The sequence below is a fragment of the Silene latifolia genome, chromosome 1, assembly GCF_048544455.1.
Source record: "Silene latifolia isolate original U9 population chromosome 1, ASM4854445v1, whole genome shotgun sequence".
Lineage (NCBI taxonomy): Eukaryota > Viridiplantae > Streptophyta > Magnoliopsida > Caryophyllales > Caryophyllaceae > Silene > Silene latifolia.
The window spans coordinates 40,871,953-40,896,104 of record NC_133526.1 but is presented as its reverse complement, the minus strand read 5'-3'; the positions used below and the strand labels follow the sequence as shown (position 1 = coordinate 40,896,104).

At 43.0% G+C, this 24,152-nt stretch overlaps 1 protein-coding gene across 1 annotated transcript; it reads right to left on the bottom strand.

Annotated features, from left to right (window-relative positions):
* Nucleotides 1-8,780: 8,780 nt before the first annotated feature.
* On the bottom strand, nucleotides 8,781-13,904 carry LOC141604307 (LEAF RUST 10 DISEASE-RESISTANCE LOCUS RECEPTOR-LIKE PROTEIN KINASE-like 1.4). Its single transcript, XM_074422958.1, has 4 exons — nucleotides 12,843-13,904; nucleotides 10,599-10,631; nucleotides 10,157-10,510; nucleotides 8,781-9,890 (listed from the first exon to the last, which is right to left on the bottom strand). The coding sequence occupies exons 1-4, from the start codon at nucleotides 13,633-13,635 to the stop codon at nucleotides 8,977-8,979; spliced, it is 2,094 nt and encodes a 697-aa protein (XP_074279059.1). The 5' UTR covers nucleotides 13,636-13,904; the 3' UTR covers nucleotides 8,781-8,976.
* Between the last annotated feature and the right edge of the window lie 10,248 nt (nucleotides 13,905-24,152).

The following is a 24,152-nucleotide window of genomic DNA, read 5'->3' as shown; positions in this document are numbered from 1 at the left end:
CACATTAATGGCTTAAGTTACGGAGGGACTCGTGTGGTTGAGACACGACGTTTGCAGGGGATCTGGTTGGCTTCCGGACCCGGTACGTCTGGGCGTGTCCCGATACCTGTTTGTGGTTATCGGTATGTCTGGGCGTGTCCCGGTACCAGTGTGGTGATTGGTATGTTTGGACGTGTCCCGGTACCAGTGTGGTTGTCTGTATGTCTGGGCGTGTCTCGGTACCGTGGTGGTGGTTGTTTATGGTGGTTTATTCATATAACAGTCATGTTGCATGTTCACACCCGAGTCGTGTCACACTTTGTTTATTTAATGAAACTGACGTTTGTGTGTCTGTGTCTTATCACCTGTCTCTTTTGGGGTGGCCTGTGTCGATCCATATGATATCATTTTGTCATATGGGGAGCAGGTTATGATCAGGTTATTTGGATAGTACGCGGGAGACGGGACGAGCTTGATGATATCACGAGACGAGTCTAGTTGGCTAGACGAGTATAGTTGTCATGAGTTGTACTTTTATTCATTTGTTTACGTTTATGTAATTCACTAAACATTTATATTAATAAAATGTTCTTGGATTGAAGTTTTGAAACCCTACCTCGGGAAACCGAGATGGTAACGCTTCAATTATCTTGGCCGGATAATCAGGGTGTTACAAAGTCTATTTAATTAAGTTAGGATTAAAAAAAATTTGAGAATAAATTCCCCCAACTTTACATTAAATCGTTGGACTTACATGAAAAAACAAAATCTCAAACAACAATGTCATCAAATTAGGTAATGTAACCATATGTCTAACACCATTCTACCTAAGTCACCTTCTCTCTTCTCTCTCTAACCCTTTTCTCTAACCCAAAAAAACCCTAAAAAATTCCATATTGTTCCGCCTCCTCCTCCTTCCACACATAGACCATCCTTCTTCCCCTCTACTTAATCGCCGGATATGGGTTTATTTCATGGCCGATCTCTGGCGATCGTCACATCTCTTGGTTATTGTCCCTATTTTTTACCTCACTCCCTTGACGGATTTCCTATTGGCGTACAGCGGTTCTAGATCGTCCGTTTTTGTGGCTGACGGTGGTTGCCTCGATGCGGTTCTTGTTCCTGTCCCTCCGTCTCCTCGTCCAGTCACCGATGGTCATGCATGCAACCCAGGGGTGATCCCCCCCCCCGCACTTTCCCCACCCCTGGTATGACTTCTTTTTATGTTTTTACCTGTTGTTTGTGTCGATGAGCATAGCTCATCTGGGTTAATAGTTTTCGGTTTCTGTGGTGGTTTGGGACTGTTATGGTGATCCCCCCATTTCCCCCACATTTCAGTCCCTTTCCTATGTCCGTCAGTGTCGAATTCGTTCTTAGTTATTGTGGTCTTGGACTGATGGTGATCCCCCTATTTCCTCTCACCTACCGGTCTTTTTCCTGAGTGTCTTTGGTGTCTTGTTGACTAGTCTTGTTGCATGTATGGTGGTGGTCCTGGGAGGTTGCTTTGGGTGATTTGGTTTTTTGTTGGTTTTGTTATGTGTGTCGGCCAGTTGCGGCTCGCGTGAAGGGTCCGTGGTGTCCGTCACGGTGGTATGTTGTGTTCGTCGCTTTTTTCGGGTAGAGTGAGGTCATGGCGGTTGGGGCGTTTTCTGTCTGTTTGAGATGTGCTTGGTAGGGTGGAGTCGAGGTTTGACTGTGTTGTTGGTTGGGTCGGATGTGATGGTTAAAATTTCTATAAGATGGTTAATACTTGTTTATCGTGTTTCTTGTTATCAAAAATAATAAACTGCTTTAGGTTACTCGAAATAAATTTAGCCGCCAGGATGTTTTGGGTGTCCTGACTCATTATTTAGGGCTGGGCAAAAATATAAGATACGGTTTTTCAATACGGATACGAAATGGTAAACGGTTTCTATTATATGGTTTTCCATATATACGATACGGATTTTTGGATACACGATACGGTATATTAAAAACCGTTTCGTATCCGGGTCACCAAAAATGAAAACCGTATATACGGTTTCGACCTGGTTTTACAAAAAAAAAAAAAAAAAAACAAAAAAAAAAGGTAAATATCACACATTCACATTATACAGACTAGTCACAAATTCTTTAACCTATTTTCATTCACATGTCGTCTCTCACTATCCCCAAATCTCTAACCCTAATTTCATACCCACTTACACAGATCCTCTTCCTCTCCTTTCAAACAAACTCTTTTATACACAGATCTGCCACACAAATCGTCAATCTATTAAAGTTTAAAGCTTCATTTTAATTTTCGTTTGTATTCTTTTATTTTTTTGTGTTTTTCGTTTTAATTTTCATTTATATTTCATTATTTCGATTGCTTCATTTTCGTTTATACTCATTTTCGGTTATTGTCATTTATTTTCATTTTGCTTTACTGCCTCATCATCTTGATTTACTACTTCGTGGACCAGTAAAACTCGCCATATTTCGAATTTGAGGCGGAATCACTTCCTCCACCATTTCGATTTTCAACTCTAATCATTTATCAAACAAACTTTAAATTTGAATCTTTGAAGGTTTGCATGTAAGTTGGCACTAAGAGAAGAAAAGCTATTGCCTAATGACTTCATTACTTCATTTTTGGAATTTTTTTAGTTGCATTTAATATAAAACTGTATCCAGATACCTGGATTTCGTATATCCAGTTTAACCGGATACTCGAAAACCGTAGACCCGGTTAAACCGTATCGTATCCAGAACACAAAAAATGATGTTTTAAAAATCGTATACCCGATACGGTTTTCAAAACCGTATCGGGTATACGGTTTTGCTCAGCCCTACCATTATCCTTGGGGTGTTAGCTATCGTCGTCTCTTCATGGATGTTTTGGGTGTCCTGTCCCTTTATCCTTAGGGATTTGGTCAATGTTGTGCTTCTAGCTAGAATAAATTGGAGGTGTCTGGTTCGGGTTGGATCCGTCGGTAGATGATGCTTTAAAACAACTATGGACAAAAGATTGGTCGAGGGGAATCCTTTGATGTGGTTTGTGTGCATGCTGGGTTTGTTGATCCGCCGCTCGTGTGACTGTAGAGTTCGTTTGTCTTGGTGTAGGAGCTCATGCTCCATCGGAAGCAGCCTTATGTCTGTCATCCACCATTCATTTCTTCAATTCTTGTGGTGTAAGTACACCACGCCTTCGTCACTCCGCAACTCACATGCATCGGAGGCTTTCAGGAGACGTTAGCTACTTGCACGACGTGGACAAGGAGACTTATGCCAAAATTTTCGTACTCCACCAACTTGTTATTCCTGCCCGACAAGGTCTTTTGCTAGTGTTTAATACTTGTATCGTAGTAATGTTTAATCACAAATGTAATAAGGGCGTAGTTTGCCAGAAGTCTATGTAGGTATACCTTTCTTTACCGCTCTCAAAAAAAAAAAAAATAGGTAATGTAGTACTTAGTTGACGAAATTAAGTACCGATGGGTTACATTTGTGCCACGTGCGTGCAAAGACCGGGTGCTAAGCGGGTCAAATACAAGCTAACATCTTCATAAGGTCCATTGCCTTGGAGCCCATTTTCTCTCCAATTCCTAAAAAGAAATGGAGAGGCAAGTTCCTATCAATGGTCCGGATCGCATTTGGACAACATTTAACGTTTCTAAATTTACGGATAAAGATAAAGGAAAATGAGGGTGAAAGAGGACATTATTATTTAAAGAGATTGTGAGAGGAAATGGAGAGAAAAGAAATGGAGAGGATCTATTTCCATTGCCATGTCAACCATGAAACTACTACGTTATTTACCTTATCTAAATTAAAGTAAGGCAATACTATTTAAACTCCTCTAGACTATAAGAACAAGATCTAAGTTCTTTAAGAGAACTGAGACCATTACCTCAAGTGAGGTCTCGAACCACTACACGTACCAACATTAATTTTGGAAATGGATAGGGTCCTCTCGAAACTCCCGAAGGTCCTGTTTGTTCACGTGCGCAGGCCACTTCTAAGGAAGACACGCATCATATTATCCTTAAAACCTAAACGAAGACGACACAGATCTGGAATCTTTTGGGTATACGCATAAGTGATTGTTTTGACCAAAACAGTGTAGCGCCGTATAACAACCCTATCCATCACCATCGTAACACACCTCTCTTAAAGAGAAGATGTCCACCTTTGGGCCCATTTTGTCCTCACTTAAGCCCAAAAGTATAAGGCCTTGTTATTAAGTGGTGGGTGGAATCCCTTATAAACATATCACAAGCTCCTCAACTTCCCGATGTGGGACAACTTTACTCTTAATAACTTGGGGTGTTACACGCCGTATGTGGGAATATCGCTAAAAGCCCCTAAAAACCAGCAAGTTGGATGAAAGAGAATACGAGGTGTCAAGAAGATAGAAAAAAAAGAGGAAATAAGAGGAAGATGACATACTCTTCAATGTGGGTGGTCTTACAACAACAACAACATTAGGTTAGATAGGATAGTAGAAAGGGAATTAAGGTCGGAGCCAGAACTCCTACGCCATGAAGGAATCCAGCTACAGCAAACGAAGCTGCCAGCCCAAGGAGCTGGAAACAACCATAAATAAAGCTCTTTCGACGCCTCCAAACTCTCGCCAAATACATGGGAATGCGAGGCCAACCCGTGTCCACTCTAGACAACTATTTCGTGAACCAAACCCAAGCCGGTTGGACCCTAACAACCATAGAATATCCATGCACGATAATATTGTCCAAGAATCTTCGGTCTCGCTCGCGGGCAAGCCCACCTTAATTCGGCGGTCCACTAAGAGAAGTAGGACACCAGAAGCTCTACGACCAATCTTCTCCTGTGTAAGCGAGAAGAGCAAGAAGAGCAAGTGTCAAACCCCACGAAGTAAAGCATCTACCTAGGTTTGAGCCAAAAAAATCTAATCCGCTATTTAAATCATGAAATCCGATTTTAGAAACCCGAAAATGCGGGTTATTTCAAGGTCATCTACTCATTGTTTTTTAGACAGGTGTGTTCTAGCCGCTACATATATTATCAATTGTACCTCTTCTCCACTTCTTAACAACAAAACTCAGCTCCATTAGCCATGTTTGTTAAAGAACCTGCATATGACGTTCTACGTATTTTAGGGTGTTTATACTTCACTCGCAACCAAAAATATAAAGGAGATAAATTTGCGAGTTGGAGCCGTAAGTGTGTTAATGATGCGAAAGCATTAGAATACGATGAAAATAAAGTCGAAATGTGTCCCAAATATTTTGGAGGATTCAAAATGTGGGCCAATTCAAGTAAAAATGATAACATGAGAAAGCAACGGGGACGACGAAGGTCAACACGGAGGTTAACACGCTTTCCAAGGCTATCCAAGTCGGTTATGGAGTTGCGCTACAATAAATTTAGTTTCCTAATTTCAGTTTTCATTATTCTAGTTAATAAATTTTAGGCAGTTATTTCCTTATTGTTTATTTCCTAATTGATCTTAGCAAGTAGAAATAAGGCAAGTTGTGTTATGGTAAGAGTCAACATAAGAAGTTATTTCCTAGTCAGTTTTTAGGAGTCTCTAAGTCATCTATTTAATATAAATAAGAGTCTTTGTATTTAGTTTTTAATAATCGAGTTGAGAATTAATACAAGAGTTTCTTGTTGTGTGCTTATTACTTGCGAGTTGCGAGTTATAAGTTCTTTATTTCTTCCTTGCGAGGTTGAATTTTATGTGTGATTCAATTCTTGCGAGGTGAGAGCGATACAGTCAAGTTGTGTGTTGTTTCGAATTTTTTGCGAGGAAGGAGGGCAATTCAGTCCGTATCTTTATTGTTTTCGTTTATCTCATACAAAATTAAAACACAAAAACACATTAATTCCGCTGCAATTTTATTCACCTATATCAAACTTAAAAATCATATTAATTTTATATCACTTTGCTGAGTATCTCTACCAAAAAAAAGGTTGTAAGGTATATGATTTGGAAATCGGGAATATTTTATTTATTGGGATTTTTGAATTTTTGAACAAGAATTTTCTTTTTGAGCATTTATTAATAAGAAAATTGTAATACCCTATAGTGCTGCACTCGGTCGAGTACACCGAGTACTCGACCGTGTGAATGCTCACTCTATCGAGTGGCCATTGGGACTTTTGACCAGACTCTAATTGTGAGTCACTCGGCCAAGTGGCTGGTGTACTCGACCGAGTGCCGCTGCTCAGTCCTTTTTCCACGTTGGGCTTTGTTATTGGGCTTTGGTATTTAAGCCATCTTTTCATATTTTCCACTCATTCTCACTTATAAACCTGTCCCCCTTATCTCTCAAAATCCCCAAAAAAATCCTCTCAAACCTTATCCACTTAAGATCTTGCCCATACCTTGAGGATTTGATTTTCCAGTTCTTGTTCCTTGTCAATTGTTTACACTTGTAAGTATACTTTCACACTTTTTCCTTTATTCTTAATTAGTAAACCCTAGTTCTTTAGTAGGTTGTCTTATGGGGTTTTAATTAGGGCCGGTTTTGACTAATTAAGTGGGTTAATTAAGAGGTTAATTAGTATTATTATTGTTATAGTATGTTGTTGTGATAGTTAGTCATAATTTGTGTAAGAGGAGACTTCATTGAGCAGTCCTTCTAGCTTGCTTGCTTGAGTTCTCGGAGATTAGCAAGAGGTAGGGTTTCCCTACTTAGCTTTGATAATATGGGTGTTTGCTTGTAAATTAGTTGTCATGAATCACATAATACATGTAGTAATTGCATGATAACATGAGTAAGTAAGTAATTAGGGTTTGGTTGCATGCTACTGTTGAGTGTCCATCATATCTCATGGTTAGGTAAGTGGATTTGGCATCAAGAAATCACCTTGTTGCATTATAACATAAATTGAGAAGTTTGTCAATTAATTAGTTGGTTTATTGGTAAACATGCGGATTCTTGTCATAAGATGGTTTATCATTATGTGTAAAGTCTTATTTGGTATGTTGTGCATAATTGGTTTATTGTGGATGTTGGAGGTGGTGAATGGAGGATTTGAGAATATCATGGTTGTTGTTGAGGAAACGTAAGACGGTTGAGAGATCGTCTTATGCTCGGGTTGCCTCTTGGAGCTTCCCACTCCAAGAGGGATGTGCACGTTAATGATTCGAGTTTGGAGGGACTTATGTGGTTGAGGCACAACGTCTAGCAGAGATCCAGTTAGCGCCTGGATCTGGTACCACGGTGTGTCCCGAATATTTGTTACGGACTACGGTCCGGCTGTGGGTGACGGTGTTACGATGCCGTCACCGAGTTTGGTATAAAGGAGACATGAGTTTTGATAACTTGCATTGTTACATTATCATTTCATGTAATAAGCATTTAGCATGCATGTCACACTCGTATGATTTTAGTAGACATTTGTATTATTGGAGCTTACCAAAGCGTTTTCAAGTATGTATGGTGAACCATATGATAATTTCCGCTTATATGGGGACCAATGGCTTGACATGTTGCATGTGTATATATATCTTGGAGGCTTGGGAGCGGTCTTCGCCTTAGTTGCCGCCATTTCTTGTTGTCTAGCTTTTTGACATTATTAGACTCCATTTTTATTCGATTGGGTTGTATAATTGGGATGGCTATTTGAATCCCTTAACTTATAATTTAACTTGAGAATTGCTACCTAACTTCTCTTTTCCACCTTCTCTTCTACCTTCTCCTCTAATAACCGATTAAAATATAATACTTTTGGCCTCATCCACTTGTCATCCGTCCCCACACGATATATGTTAATTTAATCGATCGTGAGAGGGTAAAGGGAGAAGGTAGAAGAGAAGGTGGGAAGGAGAAGGTAGATAACAATCCTCATTTAACTTAACTTAACTACAACTTATCTATGCTAAAGTACTTCTATTCGTTTGTTCGCACTACAAACTTGAAAAACCAAGTCATATGACATCTTCATGGGTTATGATGGCCTCGAGGAAGACCTCCCGACTTACGGGAGTGTTACAAAAATTCTTGGGTTCCTTAATTGAAATCAGTTCTACAAAATCAATTTTAAAAGTTTTCAAGAAACAGTTCGCTACACTGTCATGCATATCTTGTTCAATTATCTTATTGTTAGTACTATTAGCTAATCTCCTTCATTAAGTGAACAATTGAGTTTGAGAACAAAAGTCTTGAAACGGAGTAGTTTCGAGATTGAGTGCGACCGGAGTAGGTTGGCGAATTGTTTTATTATAAGAGTTTAGTAATTTGAGTAAATTTCTTAAACAAACTACTCTCTTTCATCAAATCCAAAGGTCCACGTTATTACTTAATTGTATCAACTTTTTGTGAGGGAAAAAATAGGTCCACGTTACTTTTGGATTAGATAGAACGCAAAGGAGATAAGATAACATTGGGCGTAGGCCTATAAGATGTAAGCCGAACCAACTCAAAAATCTTGTAAAGTATTGTTTATCTCTAGTTTACTTTCCGCCGCCTTATTACTTACAAGCATATATTTTCGTACTTCTCAGATTTGCGCAACAGTCCCAGGTACTGTTACATGAACTGGGCAGTTTAGTGCTTGAATACTTCTAACCTAAATTGTTCTAAGCATAACACTTCCTCTCATTTTAAGTCTAATCTGTTTAATTTAGCTAAGTTGGGACCTAAATTTTTTAATGGACACCTAATTCACTCCCCTCTTAAGTGTACCAACTCGTTCTAAACTCTTCACGTCTTTTTTTACTTTTTCGTAGTGGTCGGTTTAATCATTATTAAAGACTAGTACAATGTAAATTATAGTATGCACAGTAAGATATACTCCGTATGTTTAGAACCATGATCAGAGCATCAATCACACACATCCGAGCTTCACTATTTATGTAGCAATAGTTATACGCTTCGCTGTTTATAAAATGCTGTGATAGCGATCACAGGCAAAAAAATTGAGATTCATTGGATTATGTACAAGACTACAAGAACATATCCCTGCATATTGGACTGTTAATCACTACCTCTCCAGTATCAAATTCAGGAAGAATATACGGTTTTCTTATATTACTACTACAAAGTGTCATTTAAATTGCTTTCTGTCATTTACTTCTTTGTCTGGTGAAAATGGAGGTGGATCATTCTTCAAAAGTCCTGCATCATCGTCGCTTTCTTGAATATCCACGACTACCTGTTTTTGTGCATCCACCATTGTCTTCTGAATGTCTTTTAAAGTCTCGAGCACTTCTTTCATTAAAGGTCTTGTCTCCCTCTCTGGCTGTAAACACCGGAAAGCTAATTCAGCGGTTAAGTTCACCAACTTTTGTACAACATAGTCATTGTCATATCCCAAACTAGGGTCGACAATCTCCTGCAATGCATGCTTCTGAATCCTGTCAACGGCCATATTAGACAAATTAATGTCGTGTCTACGCCTTGTGATGTCTACCGCCACTTTTGAAGAGATTAGCTCCATTATGACAACTCCAAAGCTGTAAACGTCACTCTTCTCTGTGAGATGATAACATTGGTAATACTCGGGATCCACATAACCAGGAGTCCCTTGTGGTGCAGTGGATACATGGGTAACGTCATTAGGGAATAACCTTGACAGTCCAAAATCAGCTACCTTTACCCGGAAGTTATTGTCCAGGAGAATGTTTGTCGTTTTAACATCACGATGTATAACATCATTCTCGTGAAGGAAAGACAAGGCCTCTGCCGTCTCAACAGCGATGCTTAGTCGTATAGACCAAGGTATCTTATTAGAAACCGAAAGTCTCCCATGAAGATGATCGGCAACCGTACCATTTGGGATGTACTCGTATACCAAAAGGAGATCTCTGCTCCTTTTAGAGGTGCACCCATATAAAGTGACCAAATTATCGTGCCTTAAACGAGCTAGAATTTGAACTTCATTCATGAACTGTCCCATTCGTTTGACGCTATTCTCATACAAGCGTTTAACTGCAACAACACGTCCATCACTGAGCTCACCTAAACACAACCCATTTGAAGAGAAATACCTTAGATAAAAGTCATGTAATGTATTTTCTACGCTATACGTTCCCAAATAGATGCACTCCCTATGCCATATCATCAGAAAGAGCAGTAGTATGGATCATACTAATGCATTTCATATGCATAATAACACAGAGTCTTATTATGAATCATATTGACATATTTCCTATGCCATGAGATCACTAAGAGTTTAAACTTCTAATATGAATAAAATTGTAAAGTAGAGATTATTTTTGGCTTACCATAGTATACAGTACCAAACCCTCCATCTCCAAGCTCTCGAGACTCATTGAAGTTTTCAGTGGCTTCTTCAAGTTCACCATAACTGAATAGCTTAACACCAAGGTAGGAGCTGCTATTACCAAGATCAGATTTTGAGGATGGGTAAGAGGGTGTGCTCTGTGACATAAATGTTGAAGGAGTAGTGCTGTAACCTTGGCCCGGATAAAATCCGTTACTCGAGGGACGGTCTGTGCTGAGACTAGCCAAATGAAGGTCTTTGGTTCTAGTCTGAGAGATAATTCTCTTTTTTCTTTGCACCATGAAGAGGCAGGCTGCTAGTAGCGCTACAAGTATACCGCTTCCAGCTGATACCCCTGACAATTATTTTAAAGAAAAAATCATTTTTTTGTCCTGGTGAATTCTGGTTATTAGAGTGAATGTGTAGACATCAGAATGAGTTACCTATAATTACAGCCTTTTTGAGGGATTTATTTCCTGCAATTGAGAAGTAATGTTAGAAATTACTCATGAAAGATAACTATGTAACTACTTTGCTCTCTTTGTATCAACAACTCAACAAGCTACTGTTAAAATATGTACTCTTGAACCAAGTCCCATTCTTCATATTAACTCACGTACCCATGTCCAAGCTCGATAATTCGACATTGCTATGACATTTTCGCACTTCATATACTGTACTAACAGAAAAAAGGAGAATTTTCATAAATTAACAGAGTCCGAGACTTGAACATGCACATAGCTTCTTCTTTTCAACTTGTTTACATCCTCTTCACGACTCAAGAGGGTCAAACAAATGTATGGTTCAAACACACAATGAATACGATAACATAGCAATATAGCATAGACTTCAATGTACAAGCATGAATTTTGCGTAAAATCACATTATGAGTAGGCAAACATGAAAAAGTGGAAACTAGAACTTAACTCCATTTTAAGGGCTAGTACAAAACTTCTTATAAAAATTGTTTGCTTTTCAGTCTATCAATTCGAGTATATATTGTGAGTTATGCTCTAGAAATTCCGAGGGACAAGACTGAGATACTTATGATCTAGTTGGTCCAGTCGTATTAATATTTCTGGATTTGCCAGCATCATTACCAGACATTTCTACAGTGAGTAACATGACATAGGTCGCTTTTTTCTTTTAGTGTACACTGTTGAGGGACCCTATAAGGATACTCAATACTAGAAGTATTCGAGATCAGGTTATGAATACCACGCTTCATATCTCTACAAACTAAGTTAGTGACAGTAAATTTATAAGATTGTTGCTGCATTTGTCCTTGAGTGACATTTTTTTTCTCATTCTTTACCCTCATGTTTTTATTAGTTACAATCTCATGTTTTCTCCGACATGGATCCACTGTTACTAATCCGGCAGACCAACACTAAAGATAGTAACACCATATTCCTAAATATATCTTGTTCTCACAATATCACAAAAATTTCATATTTTGACTCTGATCATAGTATTCATCTTCCATATTGTGACTCTTATTCTTACTATTCGTTTAGTTTCCTACACAACACTAAAGACTATTACAACCCAATTTCAGAAGAGTTGTCAATAGCGTTTACGACAAAATGACCGAGAACAATCCGACGACAAATGATATTAATATAAAGTAAGATTCAACACCATGACTACATAAAAGAAGAATACTAGTAGTTCATTTAGTATGACTTTGACCGATTCCCATGTTGGGTGGAGACTTGGACTGAGTCTTAACATGGGCTCACTCTTCATGGAAACGTTTAGAAATGAGAAAATTGAATAAAAAAGGGGAAAGCTAGTAGCCCATCTCCCACCGACCCACCCACCAAGGGCCTAAGATATGGGCAGGTTATGTCCTAAAAAGAAAAGTAGGTGAACTAATAACATGTAGTAGAAGCAGAGACAAAAGCATATGGTCACAAGTTTGGTAAAGTTGTCAACTCATTATTTAAGTAGAAATGGACAATATACCAATAAATTGACTAATAATCATCATCAATTTAAGATACCTAGATATACAATTAATTACAATGAAAGACTAGTCTTAACTTATTTAGCAGCCTAGCATTGTATGTACCGGAAAAATAGGCTGCTACCCTGAATTTGGTTAATCCAATTTCGTCAAGAAACGTTCAAAACTTGCTAATAAGTTACCCTTACTTTTTCGCTTCTAATTACTAACAATTGCTAATGCTTTTTCCAGCAACAGTTAGAGTTCTTCTTAGAGTCTCTAATTGATCACAAATTCTAACTAACTTGTGATTAAAATAATGTTGAAAAGGAACGGGAGTTGTGAGACGTTATAACTTGTGACGGTCACAAGCAAAACTTGTTGCTAATTGATAACTATCATGGGTATGGTATTGAAAGGTTTCCATTACAGCACTGTGGGACATTATTGGCCAAATATCAATTCCGATATCAATTCGGAGAAAAGGGGATTGTGAGCACGCAGTGAATATCAATTCGGAGATCAAAACTGGAACGAGTATTTAACAATCATTACTCTAAACAAGTAAATTTGATGACAATAGAAAGAACGATAGTTATAACTCAATACCACCGACTACTCGACTAGCATGTTTCCGATCGAAACAAGTAGTGCAAAATATAAGCATTTTGATCAAAATACAATCTCCAAAAAAAACATTCAAATGGATAAATGGAAGACCAAAAAAGAGAGCACAAACCTGAAACCTGTGATTTGTTTCCACAAGGTGCATCTCCATAAGTTCCATCAGGGCAAAAACAAGTAGCAACATTCTCGCTCGAATCGAACCCACATCGACCCTTTGACACATTACAACTACTGCACAAACCTGCATCCTCGTCCGATACCTTGTAATTTACCATAAACCCCTTATCAAAAGTTGTACTCAAATCCGAGGTACCGTTTAGTATATCTGGCTCTAATGATGTTGGAACCGGAACCACAACACTGGCATGACATCCATTAGGGCCAGTAGCTCCAGATTGACAGTATCCAGTAGTATCACTAACACCATTAATCCTGCAATAAAATTGACCCGGATACTTAACAGTTTCACCACCATAAGAATCACCGGGAGGAGGAGGGCACCCATATAAAAGTGTGATGTTCTGTAATGCTACAGGGTAATAAAATCGGTCGAAATTCATGGTCGTGTTTTGAAACTTGGTCAAGCAATACCCATCACTCAAATCCTGCCTCGCAATCTTGAGGCTTTTACCAGTTTCATCGATATCTAACACGTAAAATTTGGTTTCCGCAATTTGGATGGTCGACTTGATTTCACCCTCACAGCTGAGCTCAAATTCAGGATACCCGCATTGCTTTGGCCTCCAAATACCTCCCCAAAACGGAAAACCAACGCTTACACTGCCACAAGTAAAGTTTGTCCCACAACTATTATACCATTGTAGGCTACCACTGCTGAAACATATAGGAAAAACAAATATCAAGAGATAAAGTATTATTAGAGGCAAGTTATAAAAAAAGTTCATATTGTGAATTATTGTGCAATATTTGAGAGATTATTATTACAAGATGGTAAAAAAGATTGAATAATATATGAAAAAATGATGATAGTATGAAGGGAATTTTCAAAGAAAGAGATGGAAGAGAGGAAAGGAGGTGAGATTTTGGTTCATGGTAGTTGATCATTGACTGCCAGCTCAATTAATTTGTTTTATTGTATATACTTCTTATAGTCTACAATGTGATTGGAATAAACTTTACTAAAGACTTCTTTACATTTTATTTGTGTTTCTTTTTCTTATAATATTAGGTGATGCAGATGGATTTTTAATTTGTTAGTTCCACCAATAATAAATCATGATTGATACATCCCACTGAAACTTAATAACCCAGATGGCTAAATGGCTGTGGCTAATATTAAAGAAAGAAAAAAACAGACCAGAGTCTATGGAACATGGGAAGAAGTTTAATACGGAGTAGTTTAGGAGTTAGTACAAAATAATACTCCGTATTATGTAATAATAGGAATATTTATAATAGTTGGGTCTCAACCATCACCTTAAGGTTTTGGTTGAGTTGGTTCATCTATCATGGTATCAGAGCCCGTGTGACCTAAGGTCACGGGTTCAAATCCTGGCAACCTCAAAACTCCTCAAAAACTCGAAGTAGAAACCCTAATAGGAATAATAAAGTTAATAGCAAGTGGATACAGATCATGGTTTCGACACGGGAACTGAACAGAGAGACTAACGAGGTCTCAATAATGAATTTTTTAAAAAACTCAGCAAGTTAACTACTGTTTTTTAAATGAATGAATGTGTATCACCGTCATATCTGTAGTACACGAATTCTTGTTTGTGACGGCACATATCCGTCACTCTTGAGTGACGGATACCATTTTACCTCACGAAGTACCCACTTTTTCTCTCTCTGCAACACTATTCATGTGGTCCCCTTTCTCCACTAACCCATTTTGTTACCATTTTAACTCACAAAATATCCGTCACAAATGGTAACCCGTCACAAGGGAGACCAATTGTCTGTAGTATGTATTTTGTAGGAAAAATTCTTGTGTACTCCGGGAGGACGGTACTCCTTACACTCAAGTTATTAAAATATTCTATTTTGTGAATTGCTTTTGAGTGTAAGGAGTACCGTCCTCCCGGAGTACACAAGTATTTTTCATTTTGTAGACCTTAAAATGATAGGACCACTACATTTAATAAATGCCTAACATAGTGAGATTATTTTCCAGGGCAACAACCCAACACTATGTCTAAACTGAATTTATATATGGAACAAAATTTCGTTTTTAGTAGTTTAAACTCAAGACCACCTTATTTTCATCTATGGAGTCGTTTGGTTGCCACTTAGAAAACATAGGCATTGGAAAATCCCATGATTTTGAAAAACATGGATTGTTTGGTTGCCATAAATTTTACAAAACATGATGTGGGAAGTTGCTTACCTACTCCCCCTTGGTCATTGGAAGTTCCTGTGGAATTTAATTCCTACATGAGCAACCAAACACTTGTCCGAAATTCACCTGAATTGGATAAGGGAACTTAATTCACATAAATTGTATTTTCCTAGAAAAATTAAGTTCCTTATCAACCAAACAACCCCTATATGTTTCATTTAAGCAAGGAATCTAAGATAGAATGTCCAATATGGAGCATATTTTTTTAGGTTGACTACATACTCTCTTGATGGGCTACGAATCTAGGATACAATGTCCTCACAAACGAGTTCTAAAGGATATCAATAAATAAGATATACTCTCTTGATATCATTAAAAAAAACAGACTTCATAATGCTTGTATATCAATAAATAAGATATACAAGCATTATGAAGTCTGTTTTTTTTTGGTACATAGCATTATGAAGTCTGTTGTATGCGTATAACACTCTCATGGAATAAAATGGGATGGACCGATGGTTTGTTGGTTTCTATGATATAAATATTATTGTATCCTAGATTCCTAGCCCATCAAGAGAGTATGTAGTCAACCTAAAAAAATATGCTCCATATTGGACATTGTATCTTAGATTCCTTGCTTAAATCCATCTTGTTTCTTATAACAAAGTTTTATATTTTATACGGTTAGCTGTAGTGATATTGGTATTAGAATTGGATCCGGGGTGGAGAAAATTCCTTTTCTCACTTTTGCGGATGACACTATCATTTTCGCTAAAGCCTCTAATCAGAGTTGTAGAACTATTAAGTCTATTTTAGATAAATTTTGCACGATTTCCGGACAATTTGTTAATTTTGACTGTTCCGGGTGTAATTCCAGAGCAAGTATCGTTACCACCCGTGGCTTGTAGAGTAATGTCTTGGGTTGGATTCTTCTTGTCCTTATCGTTCCTCTCGGTCTCTCCTGCAACAATGAACGAACTGAGGGCTTGGCTTTGTGCCAAGCGTACTCACTCCGACGCCCAAGTCAGTAAACTTAAAGGATTAAGCTGTGATACTTGGCTAGAGATGTATTGTAGAGAGATAAGGGAGATATTACCAGATGAATAGTGTATTTAGGTTAAGTTCTGAGATGTCCTGGATCCTTTCCTCAATGAAGGTTGAGGAGTATTTATAGGCTTTCACCTTTTGTCACGTAGTAGCCAAGTGGCCAAGTGGCTTATCGGTGGAAAGACCGTTCTACCCTCGGCCGATGGACCTACGGCGGGCCGGCCGAGGGTCTTGGATGTGAGTACGCGGATATGTGCCCCATTTGGCGGGTTGCCATGCCGATACTCACAAGCTAGCAGCCGATGGGGTCAGATCGGCTAAGCGATCCGAGTCGTTGACTTCTTTGTGGATATCTTTGACCTTGCTCGGTGTGTTGACTTGGTCGGTGGTGCGAGAATATGCCCCATCAATTTGCCCCCAGCGTAGTCTATGCCGTGGTATGGGCTCCGATGTATCCGAGCGTATATTTGCAGAGTAAATTTGAAAATCTTTTCAGATCGGTGTCTTCTTGTGTACCGGCGTGGCTCTTGCTAGGCCGCTCCATATACCATATCCCCCCTCCACATGGATGCGTAAAGGGTATCCGATGTGGAAAAGAACATGACGCCGCCGAGACCGGCCGAGAGTCTTAGGTTGATTTGGATTGCCCCGCCCGTGCTTCCGGCTTGGTTGATCAAGAGCCGGCGGAGACTAGGTACCTAGGAATCTGTTTGAGGGAGATGAACAAATCGAAGAGATGTGAATAGGCGTGTTGAAGACGTTTGGTCACTGTTGCATTGATTGACATTCAACTGTTGCGACGATTGACATTCCGCGGTTGCATGCTTGACACGTGTGTGTTCGCTGATTGGTTGACGCTTCATGGGCTGTGCCCTGATTGGTCCTTCTTCATGGGCTTTTCTCTATAAATAGGGTAGTTATTCCGTGATTTTGGCCTCCGTTTTATTTTCGAAAATTTCTCTCTAAAACCTTCATCTCTCCAAACTTTCAAGGGTTGTCTTTGTCTTCTTAATCTTCGGAAGATTTGATCCGGCGAGTGTTTTTCTTTAAGGTAAACAAACAAACTTTTATTTTTTTCTTGCTAGTAATTTTTGTGAATCATGTCTTCTGCTGATGCCGTGATTGGTACTTCTGCGCCGGGGGGTTCCCCGTCGCGTTTTGATGAGGAGGAGATACTGGAGGCCATCCCGCTAAGGTTTGGGGGGCTTAGGTCTCCTTCCCCTGTAGCTGAGATGGCCCTCCTGGAGGGGTTGGAAGATGAGGATGACGATGAGGGGGCTCCCGGTGACGGTGGGAGGATTACTACTCCGGATCGCGGTGAGGGGCTCTGGCGGTGGTGGGAGGAGGGCATTCCGGACCATGGTGAGGCTCGCACGACCGGCCTCGACCGTGCCTGGACAAACAAATTCGCAAGCGACTCGGGAAACTCTTTTCGGAGATCACTTCTTCCTTGGTGAGGGGTATAAGATCGTTTTCCCTCGGGAGGGTCAGGCGGTCTGCTGTCCTCCCCCGGGTCATATCGGCGTGTACATTAGGCAATTGGAGTACGGGCTCCGGTTTCCTTTGAACGAACACGTCGTGCCCATCATCAGAGCTATGAATCTTGCCGTGGCCCAACTGCATCCGTTGGCCGTGAGGACGATAATTGGCTTTGTATGGCTCTGTCTCTTTAAAGGGGAGGTCCCTACGGTTGACTTATTCCGCCGACTTCATAGTCTTCGGCCGTCATTCGCCCGAAGGGTGGGGTGGTATAGCGTGCAGACGGAGCCGGGATATGTCTCCGTAAACAAACTCACTTCCTGCAAAGACTGGCAAGAGTGATGGGTGTACGTCCAGTCTTGGGAGGACTACCCGTTGCCTCGGTCTTTTCATGGCCCCGTTCACCTACGGTGTGAGACCCGGGAGGAGTATGAGAAGTACGTCTCCCGGGGTAACAAGGTTAAGATGGACGCTACTTTTGTCCCTCTTTTCGCGGATGAGAGGCGGGCAATGCGGCTATTTGATCTTTGAGGAGGGATGGTCGCCCCGACTCGGATTATTCTTCAGGACGAGATGCTATGCCGCGTCGGCCTCATACCGGCCCTCAGCTGGGGTGAGTGGGGTCGGTGTGAGGCCCACCTTTGCTTGCTATGTTCTTTTTCCTGAGCTTTGCTTTTACTTCCTTTACGTAACTCTTGTTCGATTTTTGCAGATCGGTTTGGTCGGGATCTGTCAGAGAAAGACTTGGGGAGGTTGGGGCTTGATAAGGACGGGAAGGTTCTCACCCGTCATCCTACGGCTGAAGTGAAGGATCGCCGAGTGTCCCCTAACGATCTTATGGACAAACAGGCGAAGGCGTTGGATCGGAGACGGCTCGAGCACGGGTTCTTGGTGGTGTGTCGAAGAGATCGAAGAAGGCGGCGTCAAGTCGGCGGCCGCTTCAATGGCAACTCCCTCTTCGACCCCGGTGGCGAAAAGGCTCATGTGGAGGTGATCAACATTTCGAGGAGGAGGTGACCGTTGCTAAGGTCCCTTCTCCGAGGAAGAGGAAAGACCCACTGCCCGCTTCCGCCGCCGTTCTTGGGGAGGAGTTCGCTTCCACCAAAGACTCCAACTAAGAGGGTTCGAATCGTACACGGATTTAACTTGTGGTTCGGATTTAGCCGGCTCGTTGGGCATTCGACGACGGGCTTTCGACGTGTCAACGCAAGGTGACCTGGATGCTCTGTGTAAATTTTTTGTAGATCCATCGTCGGCGGCTGCCGTTCTTCTCGAACCGAACGCGACCGGAGAAGGCGGCGAGAAGGCGGCCGAGAAGGTGGTGACCAAAACGTCGTTGTGGACTCCCTACCCCGTAAGTTTACTCCCACCGAGCTCGTGGCGGAGGGCGAGAAAATATACAAGAGGCTGGGGAGATGGAGTCGTCTGGCCGCCTCCCTTATCATAGAGCAGGAAAAGGCCACGGCCCAATCCGGGCCGCTGATTACAAGGCTCCAGCTTGATCTCTCCGCTGCGAAGGGGGAAGCCGGGAAGGCTAAGCTGGATCTTCATCTTCTTTGTGAGGCGTGCGGAGGAGGTGAAAAGTCGCCGAGGGCTGAGAGGGCCAAAGTTGAGGATGCTGATGGTGCCACGGCCAAGATGATGGAGGAGCGGAATAGGTATAAAGGCGCCTACGACGCTGTGGTTGCCAAGAGGGACGAGTGGGAGGGTCGGTTCCACAAGCAGGCGGAGGTGCTCAGTAATGTGCAGGCTATCCTTGCTCAAAAAGAGAAGGATATTGAAATGCTCCAAGACGATCTCCTCCCTAAAATGTGCGTCCAATTCCGGGACCGGGCCGAGGAGGCGGCCAGGGAGGCAATCAGAAGGTCCGTCCCTGACGGCTCCTTCCCGTGGGATAAATATGATCAGCTCATGGATGAGATAGCTGAGGCTGCGGAGAAGGCGGAAGCGGCGAAGGCAGCTCAGACAGCCGAGGCGAAGGAGTTACTTGGAGATGGTCAGCCTTCCTCAAAGCCGGCCACCGAAGATGCCGTTGCTACAGATGGAGGGCAACAGCAGGCATAGGGAGACGGGCGGTCGTCACCGGACTCACCCGGCGTCTCGGATAGCTTCAGCTGTTCGGGGGCCAACTATTGAGCCTTCTCTCCCTGCCATCCTTTTGGCGCTTCAAATCCCAAGTCTGTAACCTTTTGCTTTTTTTTGTTTTTTTGCCTTTTGTAAAACTTTGGTAGGTAGAGTTTAGGCTACCCACATGGGGACGGCCGTCGTTTGTACTCTCCTTGCAATTACCTGTAATAAAGTTATCTTCACCGGCCTTTGGCTTGGCCGGGGCTTCGATCATAGTTCTTCGCTTCTTTTCACGTTGCTGATTGAGTGCGCTCGTTTCCGCACTCGGCATGACCGAGGTAGTTCGAATGCACGTCTCAACTGTGTTCAACGTCTTTAGCGTTCAGAATCGTGTAGGCATATTGACCGCTAGATTGGCGTCTCGGTGCGCGAGTATACGTCTCTCTTTTAGCGCATCGGCCGTCGTGTTCCCCGTCGCTCTCGGTTTTGACCGAGGTAATCGGGGTTGCGGCTTTGATAGCGTCCGAATGAATCGTGTAGGCATATTGACCGCTAGATTGGCGTCTCGGTGCGCGAGTATACGTCTCTCTATTAGCGCATCCGTCGTGTTCCCGTCGCTCTCGGTTTTGACCGAGAGGTAATCGGGGTTGCGGCTTTGATAGCGTCCGTAATCGTGTAGGCATATTGACCGCTAGATTGGCGTCTCAATTGCGGCGAGTATACGTTTCTCTTTTAGCGTATCGGCCGTCGTGTTCCCCGTCGCTCTCGGTTTTGACCGAGGTAATCGGGGTTGCGGCTTCGATAGCGTCCGTAGCTTGAATGTAGGCATATTGACCGCTAGATTGGCGTCTCAATTGCGCTGAGTATACGTTTCTCTTTTAGCGTATCGGCCGTCGTGTTCCCCGTCGCTCTCGGTTTTGACCGAGGTAATCGGGGTTGCGGCTTTGATAGCGTTTCTTTCCTCGTTTGGCGGCAAATTTCGGAGGGGACAGACACTTTGATTGGGAAACAGGCGTTTCATTCATATGTTATGATTGTGCGCTGGGGTGTCCACAATGGGTTTGGATACCTCCGCCGCTATACAAAGTATTTTCTCAAGTTGTCGGTGTTCCAATGGCTCATCAAGGGCACACCTCCCATGTCTGTCAGCCGGTATGTACCCGGCCTCATCTCCTCAACTACTCTGTAGGGACCTTCCCGATTGGCCGTCGTTTCCCATGAATATTTCCTTTGTTGGTGGCGGTAGACTTCCTTAGGACTAGGTCCCCTATTTTTAAGTCCCTTTTGTGGACTCTTCGATTTGTAGGCTCTCTTCATCCGGTTCGATATACGGCCAAGTTCGGGCGTGCGCGTCTCGCTCTCTTCGACCAGATCCGGGAAGCCCTTAGGCCCTCCTCGTTTTCAACCGGGTCAAAGGTGGTCGTTCGAATGTCGGCACGTCGCTTCGATTAGCGGGATCGCCGGAGCCGTAGACTAGGTGGAAAGGGTGTATCCGTTGCTTCTTTCTCTCGTGGTTCGAAGGGACCATAGGACGCCGGGTAGTTCGTCGGCCCACCTACCCTTAAGGTCTTCGATTTGTCTTCTTTAAGCCGTTGAGGATGGTTTTGTTGGCCGCCTCCACTTTGCCGTTACTCTGCGGATGGCGGGAGACGGAGGAGTACGCAAACTTGATGCCCAGCTCCTCTAACCAGTTCATTATTAGGTCGCTCCAGAATTCTCGACCGTGGTCAAATACCATAACTTGGGGCAATCCGAAGCGGGTTATAACGTTTTCCCAGTTACCTTCCCGACGGCCTGCTTTGTGGTCTTTCTTTGGTATCGCTACGGCCTCAACCCATTTGGTGAAGTAGTCGACGGCGACGATTAAGAATTTCCTTCCTCCGGAGGCTGTCGGGAACGGCCCTAGCATGTCCATCCCCCACTGCGCGAAGGGAAGGGGACTAAGCACCGCCGTAGGTCTCTCGGAGGGAGCGTGTATCACCGGGCGTGCATCGACGGTTCGTGCACTTCTTGGTCTTCGTTCGGAATCTTGAAGCATGGTGGGCGAAGTAGCCGGCTCGGAGAGCCTTGTGGGCTAGTGTTCTTGCCCCCATGTGATGGCCGCAGATGCCCTCGTGAATTTCTCACAAGGTATTAGTTCTGCGTCGGCGGACCGACACACTTCAAGAGTGGTCTTATTACGGATCTCCTATACAGTTCCCCTTCGAATACAGGTACACTGGCGGCGATCCTTTTATTTTGGCCGAGGGATTGCGGCCCTCCGTAGATTCACGTAAGCTTGTATCTCATTATAGGAGTCATCCACGTTGTCTCGGTCTCTATGTTACTCACCATGCCGACGGTCTCAGTGATGCTTTTCGCATTCCTCGATATCTACCAAACACGGTTGGTGACATTCTTGATGGTTGAGTGGCGGTTTAGAGAGAGCGTCGGCCCGATTGTTCTCGGATGCGGGAACGCACCGGATTTGGAAGGATTTCAATTTTGCTACGTCGGCTTTTACCCTCTCCAGGTACCTTACCATTCCGTCGTCCCGGGCCTCATACTCCCCTCTGATTTGGTTGGTAACCAACAAGTAGTCGATCTTCAACACGATGTGTTCGCTCGCGACCCTAGCTAGCTCGACTCCGGTTATCACCGCCTCGTATTCGGACTCATTGTTCGAGGCCGAGAAGGTGAATTTCAGGGCGTACTCAAACTCGTCCCCGTTTGGGCTGATGATAAGGATGCGGCTCGAGTGTTCGTCGTGGAGGAGCCGTCGGTGTAGACCTCCCATATGCCGGGTTTGGCTCTTCCCGATATGTGCATTCGCCAGGAAATCTGCAAGCGCTTGCCCCTTTATCGAAGGCCTTGGTTTGTACTGAATGCCGAAACCAGAGAGTTCTACTGCCCATTTGATGAGCCTGCCGGACTGCTCAAACTTTTCCAAAGCTTTCTCCAACGGCTGATCGGTTAGGACTGTCACGGGGTGTGCATCGAAGTAGGGTTTTAACTTCCTTGTGGCGATGACGACGGCGAAGGTCGCTTTTCGATTAGCGGGTAATTTCTCTCGGCGGCAACGAGTGTATGGTGACGAAGTAGATTGGGTGTTCTTGTTTGTCTTCTTCCCGATGATCACGGCCGACCGTGGCCGAGGTAAGCTGCTATGTATAGGTATAGCGTCTCCCAAAGATCGGCCTGGACAGAGTTGGGAGAGTCCGAAGGTGAGCTTTTAGTTGTTTGAAAGCCGTGCTCTGTTCCTCCCCAGTGAAGTCTTTATTTCCTTTTAACACTTTGAAAAATGGGGTGCTTTTTTGTCGGTGACCGAGAGATGAAACGAGCAAGAGCCGCCATTCTCCGGTCAACATCATAACCTCTTTCCGATTCCTTGGTTCCGGTAGGTCTAGGATTGCTCGGACCTTGTCTGGATTGGCATCTATGCCCCGGCACCGACAAGTACGCCTAGGAATTTACCCTGCCGGACACCGAAGTTGCATTTCATTGGGTTGAGCTTCATCTTGTATTTCCTTAGTGAACAAAATGTCTCGTGTAAATCGGCCGGATGCTCATTTGTCGGACTTGCTTTTTACAATAGCATCGTCGACGTAAGCCTCAATGTTTCGCCCTTTTTGGTTTTGGAACACTTTGTCCACCAGCCTCGTGTACGTTGCTCCAGCGTTCTTCAAACCAAACGGCATCATTTTGTACATGTACGTGCCGTTGGCGGTGATAAATGCGCATTTAGGCATGTCTTCTTCGGCCATAAACACTTGGTGATACCCCGAGAAAGCGTCCAGCAGGCTCAGCATGGTGTAGCCTGCCGTGGCGTCGATCAAGCTATCTATTCGAGGCAAGGGGTAGCAATCTTTGGGGCATGCTTTATTAAGGTTGGTAAAGTCTACACACATTCTCCATGCCCCCGATGACTTCTTCACCATTACAACATTGGCTAACCACTCGGGGTAAGTACAAGGCATGATAAAACCCGCCGCTAGTAATTTGTCTACTTCGGCTTTGATGGCCTCATCTTTCTCGGCGGAGGAGTTCCTCATTCTCCGCTTGATCGGGCGAGCGGTGGTGAGTACGTTCACTTGTGAACAATCACCTCCCGGTTCACACTGCATCTCGGCCGCCGAGTATGCAAAAACATCTTTATTTTTCCTCGGCAGTCCAGGAGGTCGGCTCGAATTTTGGTTCCAGGTTGACACCGATGGTTACGGTGCGGCCTGGGTCAATCTCTACCTCCTCGGTCTCTGCTCCTTCGACCATGCCGATGGTCCGATCATTCCCGGATCTGGGGGCGTACTGTATCCGGAAGGATTTTAGTTCTGAAGCGACGGCTCTCACCCTCACTAGATACCCGATCGTCCCGTAGTCCTGGGCTTCGCACTCGCCTTTGATCTGGTTGGCCGCTAAGAGTGAGTCCGTCGTCACCATGATACGCTCTGCTCCGGCGGCTTTAGCTAGCTCGACTCCAGTTATTACCGCCTCGTATTTGGATTCATTGTTTGTGGCCAATGGGGTAAGCTTCAAGGCGTGCTCAAACACGTC

What these genes read in the sequence shown, in the direction of transcription:
- LOC141604307 (XM_074422958.1), bottom strand. Translation starts at nt 13,635, where the DNA reads ATGAACTTTTTTTATAACTTGCCTCTAATAATACTTTATCTCTTGATA. An exon ending in AAACAAATCACAGGTTTCAG is followed by an intron (nt 10,632 to 12,842) that starts GTTTGTGCTCTC and finishes TCTCAATTGCAG; the next exon opens with GAAATAAATCCCTCAAAAAG. An exon ending in CAAAAAGGCTGTAATTATAG is followed by an intron (nt 10,511 to 10,598) that starts GTAACTCATTCT and finishes AATAATTGTCAG; the next exon opens with GGGTATCAGCTGGAAGCGGT.